Source organism: Larus michahellis, chromosome 7 (genome assembly GCF_964199755.1).
Source record: "Larus michahellis chromosome 7, bLarMic1.1, whole genome shotgun sequence".
Taxonomy (NCBI): Eukaryota; Metazoa; Chordata; class Aves; order Charadriiformes; family Laridae; genus Larus; species Larus michahellis.
Window position 1 is genome coordinate 28,312,769 of NC_133902.1, and position 18,413 is coordinate 28,331,181.

General features: G+C 38.6%; 2 protein-coding genes across 8 annotated transcripts in view; one reads left to right on the plus strand and one right to left on the minus strand.

Moving 5' to 3' along the window:
- The window catches only part of LOC141746663 (hyccin 2), a 74,852-nt gene extending 65,682 nt beyond the window's left edge, over positions 1-9,170 (minus strand). For 3 of the 7 annotated variants that reach the window (XM_074595611.1, XM_074595603.1, XM_074595610.1), the window contains exons 1-2: positions 9,054-9,111; positions 8,453-8,496 (exon numbers count right to left, since the gene is read on the minus strand). The gene's annotated coding sequence lies outside the window, so the exon portion shown is untranslated. Of the gene's footprint in view, positions 1-7,783; positions 7,859-8,452; positions 8,497-8,920 lie in introns of all 7 variants that reach the window. The other 4 variants (XM_074595608.1, XM_074595606.1, XM_074595605.1 and 1 more) reach the window with 4 other exon arrangements.
- Positions 9,171-9,315: 145 nt separating this feature from the next.
- NDUFB3 (NADH:ubiquinone oxidoreductase subunit B3) lies at positions 9,316-13,864 on the plus strand. The gene is made up of 3 exons (XM_074595644.1): positions 9,316-9,453; positions 10,878-11,025; positions 13,596-13,864. Exons 2-3 carry the CDS (start codon positions 10,880-10,882, stop codon positions 13,750-13,752), a joined length of 303 nt encoding a protein of 100 aa, XP_074451745.1. The 5' UTR covers positions 9,316-9,453; positions 10,878-10,879; the 3' UTR covers positions 13,753-13,864.
- The last annotated feature ends 4,549 nt before the right edge of the window (positions 13,865-18,413 follow it).

Sequence of the window (18,413 nt, forward strand, 5' to 3'; positions counted from 1 at the left end):
CTGTGACTGAAGTGACCACAACAATCCAATGAAGTTGCATCTCCGTATGTACAAAGAATGACTGCATATGTATTTTCACCATTGATTCTCCCTATACATCTAAAAAGACCACTACTATACTAAAGGACTACTATTATACTGTGAAGGACTACAATGCATATTCCAAGTCCAATCAACACCTGCACAGGCAAAAGGGCATCTCAGTTATTTTTGCAATTGGTCCTTTGGAGACTCACAGACAGGAAGCCAGGCCTAAACTATTCACATTTCAGCAACCAGTTGGCCAGACTGGGCAAATATCCAAAGCAAATTATTTTTAAAAATATATTTGCTGTCTCATTATAGTGAGGAGAAAGAAAGTGTTCTCTCCCTCTAGCCCAAAGAAAGAACAAGAAAGCTAGGAAGTTCTCTTATTCCACAGATAAACAGAGGCTTCTCAAACACCTGGTGTTTACAGTAACCTGGGTGAAGACAAAGTTGAAGAGTCACAGGACATGAAACAAGCCTTGGCGGCGCACACGCCTAAGCAAACAGAAAGGTACTATGCTGCTACTAGCCATCCTGATCACCAGAGAATCATGAAATTCACGTGCCAGTTATGATTTAAAGGAAAGGTTGCCATCACAGACCGTCTATGAAAATAAACAGCACAGAAATACAGCTTATGAATGCTTAGCTTAGTTCAGTATTTTAGGTACTTCTTTTCTACTTTCATTCAACTTAGCCTCCAGCCCAGGATTCCCATCTCTATTTGTATTTCCATGGGTAACACTTAACTGTTTAAGAGATTTTCATGAAGCTCTTGCTACTCTGACATGGCAAGCTTTGCGCTGCTATCTGCTGCAGTTCATTAACATGAATTAAGCTATTAGAGTAGCTCACACGAAGTGTGACAAAAACAGCATGTCATTCTGTGATCTTCCCAAGAAATTACTAAAAATATGATCTAATAGCTCCACGAAACTTAAGGATGTTACTATTTGAAACTACTGCATAGATGCAGCACTGAAGAGAGACCATCAGGTATCATGGTTTGTCGATTACATAATTATCAAATAGAATGGACACACAATTAGCAATCTAGAAGCAGCTTTGTAAGCTCAGCTGTTTTGTTTAAGGCCTCTTCTATGCTAAGAACAAGAAACAAGTAGCTTAAAAAAGAAAATAATCCATGCACATAAGGAACTAGTCATTTTTCCATTCCACATCTAAACCCCCCTCGCTCTCCTGTGTGCCCATATTTAGATCACATCTCTATGCTGTTCTGGCTCAATTGAACATCTTTTTTTAAAAAAAAAAAAGGCAATGGAAAGTTCTCCACTGTTACACACAGACAAATATGAGCTTTTGCTAGGATAAACCCTTCATCAGCATGCCTTACATTTCTATGTAAAAGGGCACATTATTATTAACAAACACCTCGGTCACTTCTTGTGTAATTTCACTGAAGTAAATGGACTTTAACCAATCATCTGTCTATCCCACTGCTGTTATTAAAATATTAAGGGTTTGAACAGATATTAACAATCCCTCTTATACTATCTTTGTTGTACAAAGAAAGACTTGTACTATCAAGACTGGGTTCTAACTACAAACACATGCATTAGTTTTGTCTACTGAATTTCAGTTTTACATATTTTAGCAAAGCAACATGGTTATAACAGAAGCATGGAAATTCACACTTTAAGGCTGGAGAAATAAATATAAATCTTAGCATTGACTTCAGTTGTGCCAGAAACATGAAGAATTTTCATCTGAAAAATTTGGATAGCAGGTATCCACACTTATCAAGTGATCTGACATCTTTCTTTAAGTTCTGTGCAGATATTAAAAACCAGTAAAACAACTGTTCTAAGTAAGGAGCTTTTTTTAATAGCTATTTTTAACTGCATGTGTGTTTCCAACCATAAAGCATGAGGGACAGCAGTCATACGCAGAAGCATCAAATATTTTTTTCAAAAAAGTGTACCCCTAACCTGGAGTAATAAAGACATATCAAAACTCAAAATTGAGCATTTAGATTTTTCTTCTTTGCCGTACTCTGATGGCATGCCCTAGGACACTTGGCAGATTGCTCAGTCCACCCCTTCCATACTAAGTTTACATAAAAGCCTCCTACTTTTTGAAACTTTTCTCAGCTAGAAGGTTATTGACCCTCCTATGTTCAGCCATCACGATGTTGCTACCACATGGTCTAAAGCAGATTGTGGAATTACAAGTGTAAGCTTACACTGGTCAAGAGATGTCAGGGCTTCACAAAATTCATGTTTAAAAAAATTCTAAAAAAATAATAATTTCTAGCTAATTTGCTTTCACATGCAGGAAATACCATATTTAAATTTACAGAGACAAAACATATTTAAAATTACAGAGACAAGCTAACTTAAGCTATTTCTAAAACAAAATCTACTACACTTATGCCTACATGTCTCCAATGTCTTGTGCTTAGGATATTTAAGAAAGTTGCTTGAATGACTGCTACAAGCTTCTTCAGATTTTTTTCTGTATCAATTTTTCTACCTTGTGGCCCTATTCCAAATCGGAAGAGAGGCAGGCATGCAGAGGGGCTGCTTTACAGCCTCTGCTACAGCTCAAGATATTCTCAAACCTAAAGGAGACAGAAAGGACAAAGCAGAAAATAAGATGAGGAGATGAAAAGAAGAAACAGACACCAGAACTCTCAGAAATAACCAACCTATTTGAATAAAAAGAAAATAAATGAAGACAGGAAGGAAAAAAAGAAAAACCAAGCAAATTTTACACATTTCACCTCATTATTTTTCAACTCAGTATCTTCTCAGCTGAACAGCCATGAAAAATAAGATCATTCTTTTAAACTTTCTTACTGTCTTTCCAGATAGATGTAGAACAATTCCCCCACTCCAAATATGGGTCAAAGCAGGGCAGAAGAGGAGTGGAAGATCCTTAATACAATTACATTTTAAAGTTCACAAACTGCTAAACATTAGGAATAGAAATAGAAAAAAATCCCAGAAGTATCAACATTGCCCTGTATGAATCCACAAACCACAGTCATGCAGCCTGCACAAATGTCCATGTCATACATTTCACTTAAATATAATTCAGAGGAACAGTAATGTGTAACTATTTAAAGAACTCATGAACCATACATAATGCAGACACCAATACAGAAGACCAAATCAGTGCAGTTTTCTGAAGAATCACAGTAAGTAAAATAAAAACATAGTAATATTAGCTAAATTATGGAGATTATACACAAGTAATATATAATATAAATATATAGATAAAAATATAAAATGAGATGTCACTAAGTAATCTGTCCTGTAGAAAAAAAAAAATAAAAAAACTAACAACCCAGAATATGCAAAAAGAGTGAATTCCTGGAAGAGTGTTCTAAAAGGTTTGAACTGCTCCAGCCATCTCCATCATGTCCTATGCTGAAGAGTGTTAAGCAGCCAGGGAATTTGGCGTTTTCCAAGTAATAACATTCAGTACTGAGAGAAAAATAAACAAACAGTTTACCACTTTGCAGTAGTTATTCACCTGACGTTTTATTTCACCACCCTAGTGGGATCTCCTTCCAAATGTCTCTGGCTCTCTATTTTCATGCATAAGGAGGTTAATAAATTTGAATCATAAAATCCATAGTGCTCTACAGAATCACACTAGGTGGTCAAGGTGGCAGATCTGGCATAGGCAGTGGGCAGCAGAAGCAAACTGAACTGCCTGCAGAACAGAAAACAATCAAGGAAAGAACGAAAAGGTGATTTGCCAATGATAGTTCTGTCTTTTACAAATCACCTGAATTGTGATCACTAACAAAATATCTATTGAAGTAGATAACTGTAAGTGATTTTTATTCCCACTAATGTTTTCAAATAGAATCAACAGTATGAGAAACACAGTATTTCAGAAGAAAAGAGTATCTCATGGTGACAGAGTAACGCCGCTATGGAGTTGAACCTAATCCTTATTCAGGGTACATGAGATCCAAATTACTCTACAGCAGCACTAAATCAAAAGATGCAGATCAGTTTAAAAATAGCTACATGGTTTGATAGACAAATGTGTTTCATGACCACATAATTTATTACTCTTAAAACACTATAAATTAACATAAACACAAAATAAACATCTGTAGCACACCATTTCTATCTTCTTTGGCTCTAAGGAAAATAGGCAGAAAAACATAACGCTAACAGAAGAATAACTAACAGCCATGCAGCAATATTCCTTACAATACAAAACTTTTAATATTATTGATAACCTCACAATGTGTTGGAACAGTCTGCAAATTGTATATTATTTTACCCAGGCCCTGGTCAAGGTATGTCTCTTCTCTGTGGCATTGCTGGAAATAGAGAATTGGGTTTTACTAGATAATTGTATTGTACTTCATCAGAAGTGCCCCTTTAGTTCTTGACCTTATATTTCAAGTTAAGAAACTGAAGTCAGAATTCTAGATGAAAAAGGAGACCAACTGAGTCACTCCCATAAATCTGTCTTGTGATTAAAAAAACCAAACACCAAACCAAAAAACAACCAAACCCACAAAAAGACAAATTATCTGTCTTGTTATTAGAAGCATGGATTACTCAAGCAAAGGTGCAGAGAGAAAAATTCAACCAGCTTGCTATTTTATCTACAGCTAGTGATGCAAGCACAAACTCAGAATACTTTCTTGCTCTCAAAAAAAACTTTGCGCCTATCAGGACACATACTGAAATATAAGAAATTCCACTTAAACATAAGAAAAAACTTCTTTAGCATCATGGTATTTAAACACCAGAACGAGTTACCGAGAGAGGTCACGGAGTCTCTCTGTCTTTGGAGATATTCAAAAACCAACTGAACAATGTCCTGAGGAACCTGCCCTAGTTGGCTCTGCTTTGAGCAAAGGGGATGAACTACATGACCACCAGAGGTCCCTTTCAACCCCAACCATCCTGCAACTCCATTTTTAAGAATCTCTACTTCTGCCAAAGACGACAATAAAAGGAAGGTTCAGGAAAAAACAATAGATCATTTGGATAACACCTGAACAGCTGCAAATCTTAAAAGTCATCATCTCTATTTCAGAGTTACCTTTACAGCCTACATGCAGTATGTGAACAATTTCCACAACTCAGAAGTTAATGTTTCCTTGAACACAACTCTGCATGAAATTTTATCTACTACAAGCAAATAACTGCAAAGGAAACACTGTGGAAAATGATATTAAATAAGTCAAGAATCACTTCTCATAACTGTTCTATTTGGAAATGAAAATAACCGACCAAAGTAGCAAGTCAAACTGTACTACTGATGACTGTTTCTTCTCAGATCAATGTCTCCTGAAAAGAGTCACAGAACTTCTTAAATGATCCTTCCTATGGCTCAGACGTCCTTCACCAGGAGTCAGTTGGGGAAACCTCCAGCTTCACTCCCTGATACTAGTTCATGTCTTAATATAAGGGAACAAGCATAAAGGAAGTTAATGGAATCTAAAATGATTTTCCTGCCCAGACAAGCATTTGAGTGAACACATTACCCTGATCTTTAAAGATTATGAAGTCATATCAAACTGGGAAAGAGTCAAACAGTTCCACCCCTCCTCATACAGAAAAGAGTATCACATGAAGTTTTCGGATAACAGCTTCAAACCAGAACAGAGGAATGACTTATTCATACAACACATGAATTATGGTGCTTACTGACAGAAAACACGGTAGATGCAAAAGCCATATGCGGTCTCAAAAGTTTTTTAAAATTAAGTATATCCTTGGAATAAAAATCCATACAAAACATCATCCCCAGAGATGGGGAGACTGGGAGAGCTGACCCTATATGCTTGCCTAGAAAAGAGTGTAAGAATAAAGCACCTGCTGTCAAATACTGCTTAGCTGTGGCAAATAAGACTTGAAACAATGGTCTTGTCACATACCAGGTTCCCAGAGCTTTAGGCTTCAAGAGAGAATAGCAGATTAGCCCAGTAGTTCCTGTCAAGAATATTCTTTGGGTTTCCAAAAAGAAAGAAACAAACCCAAAACAGAAAGAAACTAAGACTATTGCTCCAGCACATCACTTCTCCAGGTGAAACAGTGGTTTGAGATTGCGATACTACCCATAAAATATTTTGCTCTCTAATGTTGCCTGAGAAGACAATTTGTTTCCCCACATTTCATAGCCTTTTTAAAAAAAACATCCAAAGAAACGAAGATGGACTAAAGAAAGATCTTTTCCGTCATTATTGTAATTAAAGCAGGATTGACCATTTTATTCAAATGACATAAGGCTTCCAATGACTTATAAATGACTACTAATACAAAGCTGGATAAAGCACCATGCAATTTCGGGAAAAAAAAGATACATTATTTAGTTTTAAGTAGTTAAAATATGCATTAAGATATTGAGAACAAAAAAAAGCCCAAAACAACGCCAAAACCCTTTTTTGTCATCTCAGAAGTGAAAATACTTCAAGTCGCCATCAGTCATACAGTTTTTTACTGTAGAAAACAATCATGAGGAGTATACCACAAAACACGGTTCAGTGCTAGAGAGAATGTTACCCGCACAGGCAGAGAAGAGCAATGCTCATAATGTATCTCACAATCTGTTAATCCAGAATGCATATCAGCACAAATTTCTGAAAACATGGGCTTTTGAAAGCTATTCAAGAAAACCCTGCCACCTTCCTCTAACCTAGCAACATAAGCATGAATCCCAGCAGATTATAACCAGCATGGCTGGATACATGCTAGCATAACTGTATCGTAGAACACAATCTTTTCAGTAATTATCACCAGCATGAATAGTACCAAAAAAAGCAATTGAATAAACCACAAAAAATATTGATTATTTGCATATGAAGCCCCAATGACCTTTCCTTCCTAAAGGACATCCAGCATTTTTTATGCAAGATGAAAATTTCTTTTCTTTATGTTAGTTCCTTGTCCATACTATTCATTTTTTCAGACTGACACTGAATAGGTGAAGCTTCCTTCTCAAAAACAGGTTGTAGCAAGACTGTAAGCCCCCTTGAAATTACACAGGCTCACTTATTTGGTGAAGATACAGCTTCAAAAAGCTTCCTATATTCCCAAAACATCACATGCCCCGTATTTGCAGTCTTATCTTGAAAAGAAAATAGTATGGTCCATGCTGAAAGAAAAGGAAATTTAGGAAGCAAAACATTAAGCACCTCGTGGCAGAGCAAATCTACCAACTACACAGTTTTTCCTATCAAGAGTTTTTATGTACTTGGGTGAGGGGAAACAGCTACCTTGTTAAACCTTGAAAGCGATAGCACATTTGCAAACAAATCTTGCTGAGTGCACTCCTCTGCTACAATTCTGTTTGATCGCAATAGGTCACACAAAGTCAATATTCTGTGATCAGAACTGAACATTCATGTTGATAGACTCAGCAATACCAGTAAAGTATGGCTTCATGCATAAATAATCAAGACATGCTTCCAAGCACCACGAAGAAAACAAAACAAAATAAGAAAAAAAAACATAAATAAAAGTAGGACTTTGTATTTTTCCTCCAAAAAATAAAACCAAAGTGTCTGGTATCTTACACATCTACACATCACTGAAAAATTTCGTCCTGAGGAAAACATCAACATTCCTCAGCAACACCGGACTTTGAACACTTACTCATAAGCATTCAGCCACAATAAGAAACAAGAAATACTTCACAGGTATCTGACAGAACTTCATTCTCTATAAGACAGAGATTTAGGTACCTCACAAATAAAGAGTCATCCCGCAATTCCACCCCACATACATTACGGAAAAACAAATGTGTCTCCTCTCACCCTGACACTGCATCTGCAGAGAAGAGACTGCTCTGAATCTTGCAGACTTTATTGCACGGTGAAAAACATTCAATGCTGAAACCAGACAGAAGCAGTCTGGATTAAACAGATGGCACTCTATTTAGAACAGTTTCACTGTTAATAACATGATAATGGCATTCCTCCTGGAACTCTTTTCATGCGCTTCCAATATCCCTATTAAAAAAAAAAAAAAAACGAAACCCAGAAGCAGCTTTACATCAGGATATTAAAAAAAAAAAAGCACTACAGTCTGTCCTAAAATTCGGCCACCATCATGCTATAAACCAGTGCTTATTCTCATTCTTATAAGAGCATTAGAAACTAATATAACAACAGAGTTTTTATTCTGCTATAAAGAAACAGCATAATTCTACCATCTACAATTGAGGAATAATTTAAGCCTACATAAGCCACTGACTGAGTAGTTAACTTTTGCGAGTTTCTTTTGGTATGAAGGGGACTATGCACTTAACCTTGAGGAACATAAGAAATAATTTAATTATCCAGATACTAAAGCAATTGACACTTCACAATTACATGGCCATGGCACACAAAATGCGGAGCTCCCCAGAGACCAGTACTCAATGGAACAAAGCAACCACCTTACTCAAGAAGCAGCTGTCAATAGAATTCTTAACTTTCACCTACCTTTCGGTGCAGTTCCAGGATTTCAGGATGTCTCCCCACTTCTCCTATGGAAACAAACAGCAATGCTCTTTTAAGATATATCCACTGAACACCAGAAGTCTGCTCCTGGTGCCTGTCGCGCTTGTGAGTACCTCCGATTTCCCTCACCACTTCCTCCCCTGGTGAGGAGAAACCCGCGGCCAGGCAGCGAGAGGGACCCGCCCCGGGCCCCGCGGCCTCTCCGCCGCTCTCCGCCGGCCCGGGGCTTACATACCCGCTGGATGGGGGGGAACGCTCCCCCCGCCCCGCCCGCCTCCCCCCTGCGGTGCCTGGGGAGCCGCCGTCTGCGGGGAGAGGGAGGGAGAGAAGGGGAGGCCGAACGCGGCGCCCGGCACCCCAGCGAGCGGCGACGGCGGGGGGGGGGAGAACAACAACGGCTCGCGCCCCCGCACGCGCAGACCCCGCGGGCTTCCGTCCCTGCTCGCGCACCGGGCAACAGCTAGCCAGCGAAGAGAAGGGATCGGGGGGGGAAGGGTCCTTGCTGCCGTCCCCCTACCGATCCCCACCGCCACCCAACGGCCCCGGTACCGACTGGTACCGGCTACCGCCGCCGCCCCCTCACCCTCTTCTCCTCCGCTGCCACCTCCAGACACTGCCAACCCCGCAGCTCAACAACGCACCCGCCCATTGGGCCGCTCCCGCCTTCAACAAGCCACATACTGATTGGCCGCTTTCCTCTCTGTGTCTCCTTCCTCCCGCCCCGGTCCTCCGCCAGAGTTGGCGGCACTGCCCCTCCGTGTGCGGGACGTGCCTCGTTAAACCGCGACGGGAGGGCTGCGGGAGGCAGAGGGCTGGGCAGCGGCCTCGCTGCTTCTGCGTCTTCGCCAAGTCAGTGTGAGAGAACCGGAACGGAAGCTATCCGGAACTCTTATGAACTGTGCTTCAAGTAGCGGCCAGTCCTCGCGCCGACTTCCGCTTCCGGGTAGCGGCTGCGTCCTGAAGGAGGGTCACGGAGCGGGCAGGTACTGAGGGCCCGTTGGCGGGAGGCGTGGGAGGAAGGGGGGCGAGTTTGGGCGCCCTCTGTGACCTGCCTGTGCCGCTGCCCAGCCCAGGAGTGTCTGTGGGAGGCGTGGGAGGGGAGGGGTCGGCGGAGGTGTCCGCTGCCCCGGGCCGGAGCGGCCTGGCGCAGCCGCCGTGGCCCTTCTCTGCGCGCCGTTAGGTGGACACCTGCCCCACCCCGCCCGAGCTAACGGGCCACGGTGCTGACGCTGTGGTAGCCCTCCCGCCCGTGGTCCGGGGCGGCCTCTGGGCCCGGCTTTGCTGACGGAAAGTGCCCGGCTGGTCCTGTAGTGCAGTCTGTTGGCTGTGCCAGTGTGCCCATAAACCCCTTATTTGCAGAAAAAAGCTGATAGAAGTTTTGGGTTTATATGGGAAGGGTGTAGACTGGGGTTTAATTTGGGGGCAGAGCTCTTTTTCAGGTTTCTTTCTGCAAGAGAGTCCTCTTCGATGGCTTGGGGCCTTCTAGAGTTACAGTCTTCAAAGCTGTGTTCTTGGCACCATTACGTTCCAGTCAATTCTCATAAAAATTAAGGATATTAAATCTGTTCTTTGCTACCAGATATGTGTTAAAATGGGAAATCCTGGCTCAAAGTCGTCTCGGGTGCTTTGTGAAAATAAGAGACTTCAAAGCCATTGTTATTTTCTTCCGGTCCTTCATGATCTCACTGAAAATGTTCACTTTCCGATCTGCCTTGATCGCTGTTTTTAATGAGAACCTTAATATTTTCATAGTTCTCTCAAAGTTGTATCTAAATAAAGTATATCTTTGCCAGCCTCATAAAATGACTGGTAAGGTGCATCTCCTTGTCCATTCATCAGTCCTGTGCCTGTTTATTGCCACAATTATGTTTGACGGAATTGGAGGCAAAAAAAGGAGGTGAGGAGCAAAGTCTGTTTTTTTTCATGTTTTTCTTCAGAGCTTGGTGATCATAGCTCTGCCATACCTAAGTTAGAAATTTCCAAACTGAACTCTGACCTTTTTGATGTACTCTGGAAAGCCTGCAAGTTGTTGGGCCCTCATGTTGCTAAAGTGCATTTATAGACTTTGGAAACAATTGTTTTTCTGACACTATTTTCTAGCACGGAACATTTGTATAGCTGCTTCATGAATATAATGGTGGTGACTTACAACACAGTAACACTTAATTCTGCATAGTTTGCCTTATTGTGCTTAATCACCAACTTCTGAAATGCTGCATAAAGCCTCTTAGCTCTTTGTCCTACAATGTACTGTGTACAATGCAGAAGACGCTTCATGTGCAGTGTTACGTGCTTTGAAGTACTTGTTACCTCCGTGTTTTTCCTGTACAGGGTATTGTTCTTTGCAAGTGTGTGAAAATAAGCTGATACTCTCTGAGAAATAAAAAATTCTGATATTTTCTTGTAGGTATGGGGCATGGAAATGAACATGGCCATGGCCATGGCCATGGCAAAATGGAACTTCCTGACTACAGACAATGGAAGGTAGAGGGTACGCCACTAGAGAAGGTCCAGGAAATGCTAGCTAAACGGGGTCTTAGGGATCCGTGGGCTCGGTAAGTGCAAGAGCCTCATATTCTTGGTATGTCATCTTGTAGCATCAAATGAACCTTGTCATTGCAGATTGTTCTTTCTTTAGTAAAAATTGTGGGAAATGCATCTAGAATATATTATTCAGAATTTCAGCTAAATTTTTATTTACTTTTTGCATGGAGGTTATGCCTTGCATCACCTTGACCAGTCTCCGCATTTTCCAAGGCACCCGTGGCGCTTTGTGATGTTTCACAATGATACAGATCAGGCACAATGACCAATACCTCATCCACCAAAACAGTTACTACTTAAGTAACATTAGGTCTTGCATACATGAGTAAGCCTATACCTTTTCAGCAAAGAGATTGTGTGTTCAGATCTTGCTGAAGTTGATAGAACTTACATTGCCATTCTGAGTAGTAATAGCAATCCTCACATACAACAGGAGGCCTTTTTTTGAAAAGAAGAAATATACTAGTATACAATGTGGAATTTGATTCAATTGTGCATTTCATTTTGCTAAGCAGTGAATGACATAATGGAAGATCAGATTTTTACGTCTTAAGTTGTTGCCAGAGCAATTCTGGATCATTTAGGCAGCTGTTAAAACAGGGCTTAATATATTTCTTCCACATCATGAATTATGTAATACTATGCTCGTTCTTTTAAATCTTGGGGAATAAAAATGCTAAGTGTCTTGTGCTGTGTAGTCCAGTTGTTCTGTAAGGGAGAAGTTGCATGAGCAAACTATTCCAGGAGCCTTCATAGAAGAGGCTTTACTTCAAATCACTACAAGAAAAATGTAAGAGCAAACAGGGGATCTGTTAAAAAGTTTTTACATGCTATAACCTCTGGAGGGGTTTGGGATTGACAGCGCTTTTTTCCTTACTTTGAAACAGTTTAAGGCTGTAAGCATAAGAGGAAAACTTAGTTTTGATGATGATAAGAATCATTTGAGATACGAGTCCTTAGGATTATCAGTTACCAATGAACTTTCCAGGCCTGTGTCACATTTCTGTTGCCTCTGTGGAGTGCAAGCAGTGTTAGCTTTTTTTTTTCCTTTGCTTATGAAAAATTTGTTTTTCAGCAAGCAATAGGCTTATTCCCATAAAAAATTGACACAATTTAGTATCATAAATTTCATGTAAATTAACCTGACTTTTAGCGCATATACTTTCAAAGTTCAGAAAGTGTTGCAAAACAGCAAACTGAAAAAGAGCTTGTGTAATATTTGTTGCCCCTCCTAGATAAAAAGAAAATAATGTTTCTCTGGTAAAAGAAAGGAATTGAGCCAATTATGTGAAGAGTTGAAATAAGGAACAAAGTCAAATTTAAAGCATGAGATGATTCCTCCTGAACTTTGCAATTTTATGTAAGGTAATGTTTCAGTTCCAAAGGACAAGTACAAATGTATCATGCCAATCTTCCTTAACAAACGAGAAATTAAATTATCACGTTATTTGCTTCAGTAATATGAAGATTGCATTATTAGTATCTTGCACTAGAAGTTTTGAAAAAGTAACCCTCTCTAGGGCTTCCTTGTTTGATATATTAAGTTCCTTTTAACAGGGGATCAGGTTTCCACCTTTGTAGCAAATGTACATTAATGTACATATTCAATACAGAATAAGCTGCGTGAAAGATGTCATATTCGGAAACCCATGTCTTTATCCATTAGTATCCTATACTAGCATCTAGAAGATACTCTTCCATGCCATTATGCCTTCATCCCAAGTCACATAAACCATCTGCACAAGAGGATTATCTATGAACATAAATACTTGACCCCCTTGATTAAAAAAATGTATCATCTCCTAAAATGATGGTTCTGATTTTATTGCTTGTTTCTGTGCAAGTAGTTTTTTCCTTTTCTTAAGGACTTTGAGTTCTTAGAGATGGACACAGTTTGTTTCTTGATTACATTCTTTGTGCTACACATAAATACTTGTACTCAGTTATAGCAGTGACTAATGTTTCAATAACAACGTAGGTTGAAAACAGGCAAAACAGCATGAGATTTGTAAATATCCGGTGGCTTTTTAGCTAAACACAATCTTTTCCATTTCATGGTGTTTGTTTTGGGGGGGGGGGGTTTAATCAGTTTTAATAAGCTTTTCTGACCTTAATAAGTGTTGTATTGTAAAACAGAAAGTACCTCCACACTAGGATGAGTTTTCTACGGCTGGAAAAACTCCCTTTTAAGATTTAACTATGCTAGATACTGTCTAGCACAGTGACTAGCCTTTGTAGTTACTCCATCCCATGCATGTGCTAGTGGGTTCTGATTTTGTTTCAGAGTAAAAACACAAGACAACAATTACCTGAGTTTGGGGAGGTGATTCTGTTACTCGAATTATATTGTTTGCCGGTGTTACTGTATCTCAAATTAAATGCATGTACACCCATTGAGTTTGTATCATGAACTTTATTTATGGTAACTCCTGTTATTGAAATGATAGAAATGTTACAGTATCAATTCATATCTAGTTGAAATACCTTCATCTTTTTTTCTGAACAAAGATATTCCTGATAATATTTATCGCAGTGGCTCCACTGATCTTGTTTTATTCTTTTGGTTTAATTTTTCTTCTAGTAATGAAGCCTGGAGATATATGGGTGGCTTTGCAAAACCTGTCACCTTAACAGAAGTCTTTACTAGGGGACTCAAGTGGGGATTTGCAGCTTTCGTCATAGCTCTTGGCATTGAATATACACTGTTTCCTCCAAAGAAGAGTGGAGGCCATCACTGAAGATCAAATATGACGACTTAATACTTACTCATTACTAAGCTGAAAGATACATAAGCCTGCTGCTCAGTCTGTACTTAAAATATGCATATTAAAAGTCTATCACAGGCAAAAACATGTTTCTTTGATTATATTATACGTTTGTGAAGGGATCAGAAAACACAGCCAGAGTGATTTACGTGATTTCAGTCTGGGGAAAAAAGGGGAAAAAAAAAAAAGACATACATATGCTTTTGGGTTTGCTGTACCATCCTTTTAAGAACAGGGGAAACTATCAACCCAGCTCTTCCAAGCCCTGCCAACATTCTATTGAATGAAATTGAGAAAGTGTATTGTTTTTAAGACAAAAATTGTACTCTCTTAATTACAGGTAACCTTGTACAGATTGGGGTTTTTTTTTTTTACACCTAGTCTTTTAATTTTTTATTAATTTTTTTTCCTATTTTTTCCTTAAGTTATCTAACAGCTTCTGGAGTGCTTTAAGAATGCCTGGAGTGAGAACTATAGGAGAAAAGGCCTGTTGGCAGTTTGTCCTCTGCAGTGCCGGGAATTAGAATTGGCTGAATATCCTATTGTAAATTTTGTTATGTCATTAGTTACGTAAGCTAAAGAGGGTATACTATCTCATTTTTCAATCCAAACAACAGTATATCTGTGACACTCAACAGAAAAGCAAAATTAGACAAGTGAGAAACTTAAAATGACACAATTACATAGTGTACTTCCATGATGAAGAAACTGGAAAGCTTAAGTAATTGTGTCACAAATTTGCAGGTTTACAAAAAACTTGGAAGGTGCCATCAAAATATGGCTAAATTATCTCTTTTTTTAATATATACATATTCACAGACAACCTTTCTGAGTGAGATTATAAAACAGCTTTATTTTTAGAGCCAGTAAACATCTGCTATTGTGGGACTGCAGCTGTACTGTTCAATGGAGTTTGTCATTTCTGTATGACATTGCTCAAGGCACTGTTCATAGGGCAAACATTTGTTTTACTAAACTCCTCTTGCCTAATTATTTCTCAAGCATCCCTATCCAGTTGCATCATTCCCTGAAAAACAAATCAAGAACCTACTGTGTAAGGTCTGTTGCACAAAATACTTCCATGTTGTCCCTTAGGCAGTCCCACCCAGAATACACATTTTCAAAGGCTGGTATTCACTGCTTGTTTTCTGTTTGGGTCCACAACTAAACTTCTTAAGATAACTGAATTTTAGATGGTGGTTCAGAAAAACAATTAACAGAACTAGCATTACATGCAGTGTTGGTGAATCTTGCACTTAAGGTATGTGCTTCTCACTTCAGCTGCTCTTTGTAATTTCCATCTGGTGTGCAGTACTTGTGTGCTGACTGGCTGCTCCACCCCACCCCAACTCTGTTGCAGCTGTTCCAGAAGCTTAAAAAAACTTTATGCAGTAGTTTCTGACCCATTTAGTTTCCTGTTGGGAGAGTTTGTTTTCATTTTTTTCTGTATGTATGCTTTTAATTGTTTTTTTTTTGTTTGCTCTACATCAAATGCTTTAGAGTCAGAAGTAACTCTTGTAGAATTAGTGTTTTAAAACATTGTAAGCCTGCCATTTCACAGATATAGCAGACAGTTCTGTTAAAAATCAAGAGCTTTATTTACACTAGCTGAAAAGAGATTCATACATGGTTTTATTTTCAAACACTAGCAGATGAAGACAGATTTAAAAGTTACTGTAATCTTTTCAGCATACATAACCTTGGTACATTGCTTAGTTTCTTTATCCTAAAAGATGTAAAATACATACAAATGTAGTTTGGCTACTATATAAACTAATGCATTCCTTGGTAATTTTTTTAAAACAGATCATTTGGTTTATCAAGACTTTATTGTATATGAAAAAAATCAAGACAATCAAAATCTTATGTCTTCTAATTTCAGCCACAGTTTCCAGAAAACTTACATGCAAGCAAGTAATCTCAATTTAATTTAATTTCCACAAATGTTCTACTTTAAAGATTTAAAAATTAAATTCATGCATAAGTGCTGTCTTGTATAGGGAAGATCATAAGAATCTGCCTTACCAACAATCTATATAAGCAAATACGCTGGGCATGTTCACTGTTAGACTAGGCTAGTTTAGGTAAAATTCATGGATTTATGGATTAAGGTGGTATAACTCAATGATTTAATAGCCAGATAGCAGCCACTGCCTTAAACCACTGCCTTAATTTATGATGAACATATTTTACCAATATTGTGGAATATAAAAATGTCTCATCATTATTATATACAATACTCATAACACTTTCTATTTTACATGTATTCTAATACTGATCCTGCCTGGGGATGGAGTATTTCCTGTGTATTAAAATAATAGTACCAAATCTGTCTTCACTGTAACCATAGCAATAGCTGTCCTTATGTTAAAATGGCCTTTCCACCAGCACGGATATTTTACAGTGCAAAGAACAGGGTCACGAACAGCAGTGGCACCAGCAGGTAAGGAACATACATGATTGTAATACTAGTCAGGAATTTCCTTCTGTATCTTAAGTTCTGAAAAACAGAACTGATGATGATCTATTTTTTGAAACACAGGTGAAAATTCCATCTCCATCAGCAGTCAAAAGAGCTATTTCTCCTCACCTGGAAACGTAATGGTGATTTATAACTCCCTTTTTTGTTGTTTTTGCTAATGCTACCTGTAATATTTACATCATTAGCATAATCTTCCAAATTTGTATGTTACAGAGAAGTTAAAGCAGCTAAATAATTCTAATACAATACTGACTACAGTGCAGTATAAATTGGACGTCAGTGAGATTCCTACTTTAGAGCGTAACAGAATAACTGTTCTCATGATGTGTGGCAGTTGGAGTTTAAACAGCAGACGATAACTGTGTGTTTGTGGTTAACTTGCCTTGAAGTCTCTCCTGAAAATCTTCCTACAAAAATCATCTTTGTTGAGCTCTCAAACTATGAGCTTCTATACTGCAATTAGATCTTGGCCAGATCAGCATTTATTAGATAGGCTTTTTACATCAATGCAAGTGTGTTTTCTACATGCAGCTAATGGAAGTTAGAAGTGTTTGTTTCAAGAGGCATTACAAGGAACATACTCAGCACCCATGTTTGTCTTCCAGTTTAGTTTACGGATTGCATCGTGGGTATCAAAACATTCAGGGATTGATCCAAACTCTTTTAACACGTGTGACAGGGAACTGATTTTACAGATGCTCTATACGTTCTCTATCCTCAGTTGTAGGCCAAATAGAAATCTGAAAATCTGCAAGTCAGATAATCTTATTACCATTGTTCCAATGGAGAAGAAAAACCCTTGAAAATAATCTTCCTTTAGTGACTTAGCCTTTTTTAAAATAATAATAATAAAATCAACACCAACACATCACAAATGAAACTAGTGACACCATTTATTTATACAGATGGAATGGTGTCACCCTGATCATTCCAAGTCTGATTTTGAAATATACAGCATAAAACACAAGTGTATAGTATTTTAGGAGGCATAAACAGAAAAAAATTATTATTTTTTTTTACATAACCAGGGGAATCTACAAAATCAAACAGATCAAACCTGTTACGAAAAAATATCAAGAGAATTACGTCCAAGCCAGAGATTTACATGCAAAGCTCTCTAAATTGAAACATATAGGACCATCTCTTCTCAATCACATCTGATCTTACTGGTATGCTCTATGTTCTACATTTATACTGATTTACAGTGCCAGTCTACATGAGAACCTATCAATGAAGACAATGTAGTGTTTCAACTTAGAAACAAGGAGGGAAGAATGAAAAAAATTTGCATGCAACTCATAAATGCTGCCTATACAAAACTGAAAACTGTTTAATAAGCATATAAAAGTTAGGTAAATTAAGGAAAAAGTGGAGTAAGTAAACAAAAGAGTATATTGGTTGCTTAAGTAATGGCTGTCTTAAATTGGTGTATCATTCATCCATTTTTGAAAAAGAAAAAAAAAACCCACATAATTTTTCTTTCCTAAGCCTGCAGCCATAGTCTCCTTAAACCTCTTCTATGGCATAGATCCAAGGAAAAAGTGTGCATATTGATTCACAGCAGGTAGCTGGTTTTCTTCTGAATCAGCACCGATCCAATGCTATGTCTTAGTAGCAGAAATACTATGATACCCTTGAATGATTGGTATTAAAGTGAGAGCCTGACCACATGGTTTCAGTAAGAATCCAGGTATTTTTTTCAGAACATGGTGCAGTTGCTTGGTACCTGACCAAATTCTAGTGTGGGTGATTACTTTCTGCCTCCTTTTTTCCCTGCAGTTCCAAAGGGAGCATGACTCTCTGAACAACAATGTGCTATCCCAGAGTACGCTGCTTCCGCTGCTGTATTTTTAGCGGCACAGATGACGACTTACTGTTTTGTAAATGCTTTGAAGTCCATTGAGCTGGGAGTTATATATGATGTGTCTAATTTCATCACATATGGAGATGGCTTTTTTCTAGTTCAGCTGATAAAACAGCCCAGAATTTTATATTTTAGGCTTTTAAGACAGCAGCTCCAGGTACAACACTAGCACCTCAGAGTAAGTTGCTTTGTGCGAAGTTGCTGTTTTATACCAAGGGAATCAGAACACCAGTTAACAGGGACAACGCATTACTTAAAATTTACTGAAGATTATACAACAATGGGAAG

What these genes read in the sequence shown, in the direction of transcription:
- NDUFB3 (XM_074595644.1), top strand. Translation starts at nt 10,880, where the DNA reads ATGGGGCATGGAAATGAACATGGCCATGGCCATGGCCATGGCAAAATG. An exon ending in CTTAGGGATCCGTGGGCTCG is followed by an intron (nt 11,026 to 13,595) that starts GTAAGTGCAAGA and finishes TTTTTCTTCTAG; the next exon opens with TAATGAAGCCTGGAGATATA.